The following is a 13,199-nucleotide window of genomic DNA, read 5'->3' on the forward strand; positions in this document are numbered from 1 at the left end:
TTTTGTTATTTGATCACTATTTTTATGTCTAAATTGACCGGGCTATTAGTTATTGTCTCAAGTGAGCAAATCACTGGGGTTACCAGAATCAAGTTTCAAGGCACTGTATAACTTTGCTAAATGAATATTTAATGTAACGAACAATTTTCGCTCCGCTAATAAATTGCTTAAGGCGAATCATTAAAAGGTGATACCTTGCCAGAAAAGACAACCACCCGCTCCGATTCAAGATGGTTTTCATCACTTGTAACGTCACACCGATCAAACATTTTTTTAAAAATATTAATTAAAAAATTCAATGTTGGGGAAACAAAAGCGTTTTTTGGGTCCATGTTATTTATTTTTTTATTTCACCAATTTTAGTGACTAAAAGTAATACTTTTGTCTGAAGCACACATTCCCATTACGAAAATCAGGAACCAACCAAAGGTTTGTTGATGTGTGTGTGAATTTAAGAGAAAAATTGTTAACATTTCTGTATATAACGTTCTAAGACATTCGAAGTGTTTTTATATGGATATGGCAGTCCTTGACTTACAGTGACATGTTGGAGACAGTAATCTACATTGGCACTTGAAATTGACGACATTTTAGAGAGCTTACGGTCTTCGAGTCTGGAGCGGCACATTCATACGACGAGATCTAATAGATATCATTCAAATTGCATGCCATTCCTCCCAAAGCTCGTACATTGCACGTGCCATTAGTCTTAAATGCATAACAGGACTCATTGCATGACAAAGGGTTCAAGTTGATGAAATTTTATCAAAACTGTAGTAAGTTCATTGACAATTTATGTGCTTTATTATTGCTATTCATCCAAAGGATTATCTACCAGGAAACCACACGGATGTGTAATAATAAAAAAAACTAAATAAGTAGCATTTGCGAGAGAATATTAATGTGATAGTGTGTTTATAGATGGTCCAATGCCCCGGATTCGCTCTCATGTCCCTATTATCGAAATATAAGGTCCCGACATTATGTCCTGACATTTTAAGAACTGTCGCCAAATTTATCGAGTTTCGGTGAGTAATGAGACGTTTTTTGCAGATTTATGTCCTACCACATGCGGACGGTGAAATTATTGGCAAATAACTTCAATTTCTCGCCAAGTTCTTGAAATTGGCATTTTTTTTAGAATTTTCGTATAAGTGTATGACCTTGTATCTCGATAACGGGGGAAAGAGAGCAAATACTTTTTTAGGTCAAAAAATGGTTAAATATGCTTCTTCGATTGCTAACCATTTAACTTTTTTTTTGTTAGTACACTATTTGTGTAGTTCCCTGGTCGGAACTTCAAGTTCTTTCGATAGTTGAAATGATTGTGAAGCACATTTTGAGTTTGGTATTCATTCATTCATTTTTTTTTTGCAGAAATCGTCGATAACGTTAAAAACTCCCAGAAAGCGCCTTTTAGACCACTTTTAGAAAATGCTTGTGATGAGGAAGTAATCCATATGATAAAAAAATGCTGGACGGAAGACCCCACGGAAAGACCAGATTTTCAAGCCCTTAAGTCAATCATTCGGCGGTTAAACAAGTAAGAATTCAATGTTTTGCAAATATGGTTTTCAAGCCACTGTAAAACATGCTAAGCGAAACTTCAGCTTAAAACTTAGTTTCACTGTTTCTTTATAAATATAAAAATGAATTTTACTATGAAAACCCTATTCATTTTGTTGCATGCCCTGTGTTTGAGATGCATTTAAAATAATTGAGGGGCCACCAATTTCATACACCCCCTTTTTTTTTTTTTTTGACCTTTCGTGTTTCGACGACCTGCACATTTGGTCCTAGTGCAAGTTATATAAAAGCGTTTATATTTTTTATTTGTCTTTTGTACATAAGCCCCCTTATTTTTTTTTTATAACTCAAATGTAGTTGTTTCTGAAAATTGTATGAATTTCATGTTTACATAGATTATTAAAACATTTTTTTGTGTACGGAGGTATGACACTACACATTACCACCCCGGGTGTAACCCTGCTAGGTACGCCACTGCCTTACACTTCCCCACTAGGCTTGATTTTTTTTCTCTATTTAGGCCAAATGTTTCATGCAGAACTCTTCTTTTATTTTATTATAAAAATATATTAGCTACTATCTTTATAATCTTTATAACCAAAAAACCCAAATTGCACTCCTTTTTTCTTCCTTTTCATTGATTCTGGAATTCAATAAGTTAGTCACATAGTCATTAGATTAATTTAAAGCAAAAAAACATCGTTGTTTTTTCAGAGTGTCATTTTTACTTCCTTTTACAAAAAAGGAAGTATTGCATTCGCGAAAAAATTTTCACTCAAAAATCGGCCTTAGTTTCCATTTTTCTCGCCCCCGAATGAATATTGAGTTTTTTTTTTTCAACCTGACCACACGTGGATATATGCCTAAGAAAGTATAGACGCCCGAAGTATTCATTTTGGCGATCCCCAAGTTAATTACAAGGAGTTTTCTCGTGACGTCCATATGTACGTATGTATGTGTGTATGTACGTATATGCGTATGTATCTCGCATAACTCAAAAACGGTATGCCCCAGAAAGTTGAAATTTGACTCCTAGTGGGGTCTAGTTGCGCACCTTCCCTTTTGGTTGCATTCAGATGTTCCTAAGGGAGTCTTTTACACTTTTTTGGGATAAAATTATTGCTAATTTCAATGCAAACTCAAGTGCTGTTATAGTTTGGCAAACACTTGGCAATATATTGCCAAGCTTTTGGTCGCCAAATTTTGTTGCCAACTTGGCGTTTTTTTTTTAATCTCGTTGCAATTTGGCAATATTTAGAATATATATTGAATCAGATTAAAACTGCCAATATTGGGAAACTTGATCTGTATGAAACGTTTTCTTTGCTTCGATTCGCAACAAACTTGGGGGTGAAAACATTTAAAGTGTTTCTTTGCTTACTCCGAGGCACTACTATCATTAAATTGGAGTAAAAGGAAGTCATGCCATAGACACATCAGTTGCTTTGCTACGGTATTGAACAAAATTCCCCCCCCCCTCCCCCCCAAAAAAAACATTTTCACTGTATATTTTCTACGCTTATAATAAAAAATATACGAAATTTAAAACGGCATCCTGTCTTAAAACATTATTTGTTTAGTATTTATATGTCCTTTGTAATTAATTTTCCTGAAAATCGGATAAAATTCTACAAAAATACTATACATAAAAATATTTTTCTTCATTTTCACTGTAGTACCCATTACTTCATTTATCAGCGAGATAATTACCACTTAAATTTTCAATCTGAGTAATGCGCATTTAATTTTCTCTAGGGACAATGACAGCGGTAACATTTTGGATAACTTACTGTCTCGAATGGAGCAATACGCCAATAATCTGGAAGCTCTGGTAGAAGAACGGACGGCAGATTACTTGGAGGAAAAAAGAAAAGCTGAAGATCTTTTATATCAGCTGTTGCCCAAGTAAGATACTTACAAAGATTTTTCAACTCGTTGAGCATGTGCAATCGGAAATTGTGTCTGTATCGATCGGATTTAAACTTGTTCCGCTGGCTGCGTGAGACCGGATATTGAATTGATTGTTGCAAAATGTTTTAAAATACCATTATTCTTAGTAGCTTGAGAGTGATAACACTTTTATGAGGGAGTTCTCGTTAAAGAAATTAAAAATACGTTAAAGGACTTTTTCTTAAAATCAAACATGTTTATAGTTTTTCATTCTTTTGTATTAGTTGATTACGGTAAAAAAAAAATTCTTTATTATTTTATAGATGGTAAAATTTTAAAACATTATCGTTTTTTACTTTTTAAAGAAGCTATAACTTTCAACTTTTGTTAGGAATCTTTACATTTCATTAACTTTTTAAAATATACATTGTTGCTTTAAAGAACTTTCGGAATAACAACTTCCATGGTAGTTTGAAGTCTTTTAAGTTTTTTTTTTTTTCAAATGTTTCGAAAACCTAATTTTTGGCTAGCGTTTTTTTTTTCTTTCTTTCTTTTTCTTTTTTTTTGGTTTTGCCAGTTGATCACGTCTAAATACGTTATATTTTATTATTTTATTAATAATTGCTTCAAGAGTTTTAAAATTTAGTTTAATAACTGTTCCATTTGTTTTTTCTACGATAATTTTCATTTTTTTATTAATTAGACAAAACTTATTTAGTATACCAGTATTAAAATCCTTCGATTTCAGAATCTATTTTTCTGCACAACTTCTGTTTCGTTTTAGATTTTTTTTTTAATTATTTCTGAGTAAATTTTATTTTTACGCTATTTTTAATTTATATTATATCTTTAATGTATACCATCTACTCGTATATCTCTTTGTATGAAAGAAAGAAATACTATTTCAATTTGCTATGTTTTTGTCACTGAAATTCAAACTCTTTATTACATAAATCAAGGAATTGGAGGAAGTGGGAGTTTTTCTTGAATATTAATATTTATATATATTTTTTTTAAATAAAAAGTACTTTAGGGTTGCCAACTGTTGTTTGCGGAGTTGCTCCGCAAAAAAAGGAGAAACTCCGTGGCTCTGCAAAGAAGTTCTTTTCCTCCGCATTTCCCGGCCGAAAGTTTTCAAGATTAGATTTTACTATTTTATCATAACAAATATGTAAATTAAAGATACTTCTACTCAAAGATTGTAATAGTGTTTAAAGCTGTTTTATTAATTTAAAATTAATTAATGTTATACTCGTGCTTAAAATGATTTATTAAATCTATAAAACTTTTAGATAAGTGGTTTTATTTATTTATTTATTTTTTTTTGATTAATTTTGATGCAAAATACAGAACTACTCCACCAAATTTTAAATTGATCCTCAAAATCACTACCTATGCTCCTCAAACTAATTCTCCAAGGTTGGCAACCCTGGTATTTTAATTTAAATTAACTTTTAGAAAAGTAGTTTAAATAAACTTTTTCTATAGTTTTAAATTTCAACTTGTTAATATAATTTTGAGCTTTCCTGATCTCTCTGTGATTTCCTATTTATTTATGATTATCATTATTTTCTTTTTTGTGAGAAAAAATAGCTTTTTTTTTTTCTATATAAGTTTGAAAATATATTTTAACTCACTTTAACTAGAGTTAGAAAATTATCTTTCAGTTTGAGTCATTGAAATTTCTCCCTAAACATAATAAATTGCTTCTTATTTTACCATGCAGGAATTTTACTTTTTCCATGCAGGAGAATTTTTCATGTAGTTTCCTTTTTTCTAAAGTTTTAAAGAAAAATCCAATTTATCCCAGATTAAAAAAAGTCATCTCATATTTTACAAAAAATATAATGTTTCGAAAGAACTGTGACATTAAAACTTCTTAAATATTGTGCAGCCTGTAAATAAAAATATTGCACGCATTTTAGTTTCAATTTAGGCTTTGGAAATATATTTAATTTTCTTAACGCTGTGTTAGCACAAATATTTTTTCACCTTCATGATATTTTCTTAATATGTTTATAAATTTTTACCCTTGTAAGGGGCACGGCCTCTGTACTAATATGAAAGGTCTCGCGTATCTTTGAGATACGCTACATGTTAATTTTTAGCTTTTCTCGTGGCTGAACCATGGATGTCTAGCGAGCTTCTCATTTAGGATTATGATTCCAGATATTTTTTTTTATATGTTTATTCGGGTTCAGTTTAAGAATAGAAATAGTGTATCTCTAGATCGCAGCTTAAGTAACAACCATTGAGAAGAGGTAACACTGAGGAAATGAAGACTTTCATTCCCCAAGTCACGTGATTGATTTTAAAGCAAAGCATTGGAAGAAATCAGGTTTATTTCTCTTGTTTCATGAAAAACGTGCCAACCATTCGTCGTTGTTAAGTCACGTGACTTGAGCTCTTAGGGTCAGCTTTTGCTAAGCCAGTGATTGGACTTGGTCCCTCCATTCTAATTCCTGTTGTAAGGTAGCGACGCATCAACCATCTTGAGACTAAATGCCTTTTTTCCCATGTCTGCTCGAATGAAGCAACTTATTTTGCTTCCTGAATTTAGTGCTTCTTGACTGTGGAATAACGTAGAGTTGATAAGAAACCGCAATCAAGAAGCCAAACTCGCTACTTCACCATAGCAAGCAAAAGAAGAAAGCATTGTTTAGCCCTAAGATTGCGGACCTGTCGCTACTTAAATCTGAAACTCAGGGCTTTAGTGTATCTAAAAGATACGCGAGACCGTTTAAGTAATTTTTTGTTGCAATTGATTTCCAATGTTTTTTCAGGAAGTATTTATTACTAGTAGAGCACCGTTTAAACATAATTCACGGGGCCATCCATAAAAACGTGTCATATATAAGCCTAAAATGTTAAAATAAATGCAAAATCGATTGCAACAAAATATTACATAAAAAGACTCGCGTACCTCTCAGATACAAGCAGCTGATGCGTGGATTGCTACTGATGCTAAAAAAAATGCATTAGGACTAAAAGTAGGTCTCGTAGTGGAGGAAAAATAAGCTTAACACTTTGAGGTTCGGTGTTTGGGCTGCGAAACCACCAATTTATATTTTTCTTTTTCTGATTTTTTTCTGGAATTTTTTAATCGAAATACCAAAATCCCTTTTTTAAACTCTAATGAACAACATTAGATCTCATCAGGAGAAAAGTATTTTTTGTCCACTCAACTTCTTGTGCAAATTATAAAGTCTGAATTTATTGTTGAATTCAAAAATAGGCTTTTTTTTAAGATTTTATATTAAAACTAAAACAGTCAACTCATTTTCATCATTTTCCCCTAGGTGTACTCAAACATATTGTTCTAAAAGATTCAAATGCATTTTTGCACGCTTGAACACGATTTGTTCCTTCTTTAGGTGAGCAACCCCCACCAACACAACGAATGGGGACAAAACCCCTGTGAAAGAAAATCATAAAAACAAATGTTTGATTGAAAAATCTGTGTCTAGATCAGCGATTCTCAACCAATGGTCCGGACGGCCGGCTCCCGTCTGCAGAAAAATTTGACCGATCCTCAAACATGTTTTCTCGTCCTCGTCAAAAAAATTTCCTGTATAAAAAAATGGAAATACTATGCTGATACAATTATTTCATAAACTGAATTTATCTTCTTTAATTGAGACTGTGACAATTACCAATTAGACAAAAACTTTTTTTTTAATGTTTCACAATTTTACTTCAAGCAAAAAAAAATGTGCTTTAATAATCAAAGCAGTTTGGGGATGTAAACAACAGTATAGTATATAAATTAACTACTTGAGCTGTCAATTAAGTATGAACTACTCATTCATGTCCAAGTATTTCTAAGTTATCAAATTAACATAGCAATTTTTATACTTACAATATATTTGTTATGTATATTATATTATATCGAGCACAATATATGTAATTTAAGAAAGTGCAATGAAGTTTTCACACTTTTTATTTCTGTTTAAGTGTGTGAATTAACTAGCAAAATTACTCAATTTCAAAGACCTGTATCTTTTCTACAAACCAAATGCAAAAAACAATATATATATATATAACATGAATAGTACTTGAATGGAATATTCAATTAGCCAAGAAATTTTATTTTTTATCTCATCCCCTTTTGGTTTACAGGGGTCTAAAAATGTCATTTTTGTCATCTTTGAGGAGCTGCAATCTATAAAATTTAAGCAAACAAAAAATACAGATATATATTCTCGTTAGCATGGTTCCAGTGATTAGTTTTTGCCGCATTTCATTTTATGTTTCCGTCCCCTACGCGAGTTATCCCCCTTTGAAATGCCTTAAATTTTTGCATTTGACCTTAAACTTTAACCTGTTGCCATTATTTTAATTATTAAGTTACAGCCGCTGTTTTCAGCATGTAAGACTATCATCTTATGCACTTTAACATCAAAACGTAAAACTAACTGTCATAAATGTAATACAAATAGATTTTGGCCAAAATGCAAAGATCTAAAAGTCCCATTTTTGACTACAAAAAACACTTTTGATGACCTCTGAAAAATCAACGGCGTAGTTTAGAAAAAAAATAAAATTGGTTTTAAACATCTTTCCTATGCAGCTTTTAGGAATATGAGTTTCAAAAAAATTAAAAATGGCCAAGTGCACCCATCCGTCAAACCGGTATGGATTGACCCCCCCGTGTAAGTTGTGTATTTTAAATTTGTCTTTTGGCTATATTGACTGTAAAATGCTTTCCTCTTCTGTTTTGAATTGATGTATTGTTTGAATATTAGGCAATTATTTTTTAAATTTAGGCCCAAACATTTCTAAATTATGTTAGAATGCATAATGAATAAAATCAGCAAATTATTTTATCATGCTTAAAAATTTAAAGAGTTGGGTTGTTTGATATTGCGAAAAAGGCTAAAAATAAAAGAAATCTGTGTTCAGGAGCATTAAGTTTAATACATTGCAACCATTTTGAAGTTAAACAGAATGTCAGTCAGTTACCGTATCAAGTGTGTCAGACCGTTACAGAGAAATTTTCGGTGTTCCGGATGTAAACTTGCAATTCTATTTATTTAGTATTTACATACTCCTGATGTAGGCAGAGAATATGAAATTTGGAAATTTTCCACCAATTATTTTCATGCTGAGGTAAAAAAGGCGCTTTTTTATGCCAACTGACTGACATTCAAAAACTGATTTTAAGATTGCTTCTGAACTAAACACTATAAAGGTTATTTTTTGATATACGCTTCCAGTATAAAACTGTATTATAAGTATAACAAAATACACTAACCTGTTTTCCTCTTAGTTAGAATTTGTATTAGGAAAAAATTGATTACTACATACCAAATTTTCCCCCAAAAAAATCCGGAAGGGACATAGGCATCTCTTACATTTTATTTGTAATACGAAAAATTAAAAATTAAAATGTAACTTGTTACACTTTTAAAATATGTCTTTCAAACTTTTAAATGATATACAATACTTATAGTTTTGTTAATATTAAAATTTTGATGCTCAGATTCACATTTTCGTGGAATTGCCTATACATAAACTAAGTGATTATAGATTTTTTTTTTTTTTTTTTTTATTTCATGCTTCAGAGAGAAAAAAAAAACTGATGAAGAAACTGCTATAAAAGTAGATTAAGGCTTCAAAAGTAGATTAAAGATTAATTAATGTTTCGTCAATTCAAAACGTAATTATAATTAAACTCGAAAATTAATTTTCAGTGTTCTTTTCTTTCTTTTTTTTTGTAAGACGTTATTTTATTAGAAACCAAAAGTAATACATGAAATTAGTTTTCTTGTAATCTTCCTTCTAAAGCATCAGTGTTACGTGAGTTTACGAACCATTATTATTGTTTCAAAGCATTGCCTTTTATAACGATGCTTTTATAATAAGTATTTATGAAACTATACTTAGATTAAATGGTAGTAACTGTTGTAGTTGTAATACAAATTTAAACTATCTTTTATATTTTACTAGCAGTACCCGCACGGCAATGCCCGTGCTAAGAATCTAAAGGAAGTCCGTTGGGGAAAAAAATCCTCGCCCCTCCCCCCCCCCTGATGTGAAATGATAATTTTTCTTCAACTAAAATACGTACATACCTTTTAAAAAAACCTATTAAAGTATCTTTAAAATTTAAAACTATTCGCCAAAATACATAAAAAGGTTGACAGTAGCTTTAAAACTTAAAATAATCCTGCCACTGTATCGCTTAACGCGCTCCATAAGAACAAGAACAGACGTTGAAGAAACAAGGAAAACAAAATCCAATAGAAAAATCCTATAAAATCAAATTATGTACCTGAATATTGAAAAAAAAACGCGCAATCAAAAATCAGTTTGCTCGCCGTGCTGCATGGTTCCTCGCAGCTATCGAGATCGAGACTGCCGGCTAGCGCCCTCTAATTAAGTTAACTTATCCCGCCATCTATTAGGAATTTTTAGAACTAAACTTACACCACTATCGATTAGGAATTCATAGATTTAAACAATTAATTAAACATTTCATTTGCAAATATTTTGGTCAATCTCATTTAAAAAAAAAAAAATAGCCTATAGCCTTCCTCAATAAATGCTCTATTTAACACAAAACAAGAGTTTCAATTCGAACCAGTAGTTTCTGAGATTAGAGCGTTCAAACAAACAAACTCTTCAGTTTTATATTATTAGTATAGATGTTGTTAACTACAACTACATTTTAATGCAGCGACTACAAACTACTTTTGAAATGTAGTCGTAACTTCGCAACTTTTTAAAAAGTAAATAAAAAGCATACATACACCGTTCGAGGATTAAACGAAAAATTTCAAAATGATGATTAGATTAATAAATTAGATCATTTGAACATTACTTAGAATTATCATTTCTTTCTTTCCTTTCTTTTTTAAACCACTTTTACAAATATTCGCTGCAACAAAGGATTAACAAATTGAAAGATTAACATTTTTACAATTTGGCTATTTGAAAACAAGAGAAAAAAAAAGGTAAGTTGAAGCAGTCATAATTTGATTTAAATTTTACATCCGCATACATGTACATAAAATTGATTAGATGAGCAAAACACTTTTTGAACAGAGAAAAACTTTAATTTTCTATATTGGAATTAATTTTATAGGAACCTATATTTTGTAGGAACTAATCAATTAATTTTGAACTTCAAGCTTGAGGTCGGGATATGAACACCATCCCCTTTCTTATGCTACTAATAATAATGTTTATTTTTTTTTATCAGTTTTTTATTTTTTTTTTAAATCATTTTTTAAAAACTTCACTTAAAAGTAGTTTCCAGAAATCGCTACTTACTTTTTTTTTGTATCGAACTGCTCTCTAATGTACTGTAGTGCGCTACACCACTAACTACTTTAAAATGAAGCTACAACAGTTGCGTCGCTACTTGTAGCACGCTACTTCCAACCACTGCAACAAACTGTCTTGATAGTGACAAAGCAGAGTTTTTTTTGTCTAGCCAGAAAATCGGAAGGTCTGTGAAAAAAAAAAAAAAGAAAAAAGTCTTCTGTCAAAAACGGTAGAGTTGGTAGATATGAATATTGACTTACTTTATCATCTTCGCCAGTTAAATCAAAAGAATTGGAGATGACCAGTACACATTCCTGCTAAACATCTCCGTCTTCTCGGAATGTAGTCTGTACTTTCACACGAATTCTTAGCAACCATAAATCTATGCAAATATACTTGTCCGAAATGTAAAACTATGAAATTAAATTCATTTCAATCATTTTTTTTTACGTATTTCTCGTACTATGTAAAAATATTTTTAATAAAGTAGCTCTTAATTTCAGAAAAGTAATAAAACAGCGCAACATCGACTTACTGTATAATGTACTCTATTAAATTCACCAGATTTCGAAAATGGCACTTTTTAGAAACTTCTCTCGCTCCGCTCCAAAGTTGTTTTTATTTACTTCTTTTTCTCTTCCTTATTGATCAGTCTACAGTCCATGCGGTTCAAAAGTACGGCGCTAAAACAAACTAAACTTAATTGAATTATTGTGTATGTATTTCTCTTACTATTTAATAATACTTTTAATTAGCTAACTCTTTACCTCGGAGAATTAACACAATAAAACAGAGCAGTATCGAGTTACTAAAATGTGCTCCTTTTAAATCACCAGAGATTTCAAATTATAAATATCTTATTCCATTTCTTGTAAATTTCTTCCGGTCTCCTCAGAGTTGGACAGTTTTAATTTGCTTCTTATAAACCGTCAATCTTTCCATATTCTGCAAGTTTCAAACCTAAAGCTCTTAAAAGAAACTAAAAACAGAAAAGTTCAATTATTCTTTTATATTTTCGGGAGAAAAAAAATCGGCATTACATTTGCTGTCGGCAGATAAATGGCAGCAGCTAAATCTTTCGTTTTTCACTTTTCTGCATTGTGCTATTTTAAAGCTTTACTATTCAAAAATGTGTATTAGGTGTCTGCTAAAGAGAAAACCTTTTTTGTTTTTAACTTCAATATTGTATTGACATTTATAAGGAATCAAAAGAGATTTGCTTAAAATATTTCCAAATGTCAGTTGTAAAAATACTGCTATTGACCTGCCGATTGCTGTCAGAAGCGGATCCGGGGGGGGGGGGGGGCATGGGCACAATTGCCCCTTGGATAAATCAGGGTCGCCAGTAAGGAGGCGTCGCCGGCTCCCCCTCACCCCTAGGAAAAAAAGCACTGGCTTACCGCTATGAGACACGAAAGAAAAGGTTAAGCCTTGCTGAACCTCGAATAAATTGCCATAACTAATGAAATTTTACCTTAGTTTAAGTTAATCTAGGGACAAAAATAAGCTGAATGCAATAATTAAAATTTAGTATTTTCTGTTCAATATGCTAAGTTAAAAAAGAGCATATTAAGGGCATTCCTTCAAGTTCAAACAAATATCTGAAATAGTGGAAAAAATGAAAGTTTCAGAAATTTTCGATTTTGTAAAGAAAGATTTCATCATCAAGAATTCAAAAACAATTGCTAAATTCGACGAGACTGTTAGTTATACATAGCTTTTCAATCTAAATAATTTTTGCTGTTATTTTTTCATTAAAATATTTAGAAGAGTAATTTAAAACCTGAAGCAAATTGGCAAGTTTTCAATCTTTGTTCATATCTTAGAATCAAGAAAGTTCCAAATAAATTTTTCTTTCCTCTTTCTTAATAGAGATTTGTTTATAGAATGCGGAAATATTTACTTTTCAAATTTATGTTTATAAATTGCTAGCATTCCCGTACCCGGCATTGCTCGGGTAATGGAATTAACAAGGAATAACAGTGTTAGGTGCACTTAGTTACGAAAATCCCCTATAACAATTACTTATTACCTATAATTTTTTTTTAAATTTTGGATGGGTTCCGCGTTCCTGGGCTCTTTATATATATATGTATATAAGCCCTTGTCTTTAACCGATCCTTAATTGTCATTAACGATCCTTTTAAAGTATTGATTTTCTTTGAAAAAACGCAGGTAATCCACATTTTATTGTTATACCTATATTTAAGCAAGATCTTCTTTGTATACAACATTTTTGGGTTTTTTCTGGTGCTAAAATTATTAAGCTCCCCTTGATGAACTGACTCTGGAGCAAGCTACATAAAAATCGGCCGTTTGAAAAAGGCTCCTTTTAAATCGATCCCTGCTACTTTCAATATCTGCCCTTGTGACTTATTAACAATAATTGCAAGGCAAACTTTTACAGGAAATTGCACTCTTCTAAATTCAAAAGAATAGTCCGTCTGTGATAATGTTCTATAAAACTTCGTTTCCAAGATTTGAAAAAATAAAAGCAAAAGACAGAAACAGAA

At 31.3% G+C, this 13,199-nt stretch overlaps 1 protein-coding gene across 1 annotated transcript in view; it reads left to right on the top strand.

Moving 5' to 3' along the window:
* The window catches only part of LOC129223173 (atrial natriuretic peptide receptor 1-like), a 454,723-nt gene that overhangs the window by 392,292 nt on the left and 49,232 nt on the right, over window positions 1–13,199 (top strand). Inside the window, exons 15-16 of the mRNA XM_054857740.1 lie at window positions 1,378–1,543; window positions 3,283–3,432. Coding sequence (XP_054713715.1) covers window positions 1,378–1,543; window positions 3,283–3,432 — 316 coding nt within the window. The remainder of the gene's footprint in view (window positions 1–1,377; window positions 1,544–3,282; window positions 3,433–13,199) is intronic.

This window comes from Uloborus diversus, chromosome 5 (genome assembly GCF_026930045.1).
Source record: "Uloborus diversus isolate 005 chromosome 5, Udiv.v.3.1, whole genome shotgun sequence".
Taxonomy (NCBI): Eukaryota; Metazoa; Arthropoda; class Arachnida; order Araneae; family Uloboridae; genus Uloborus; species Uloborus diversus.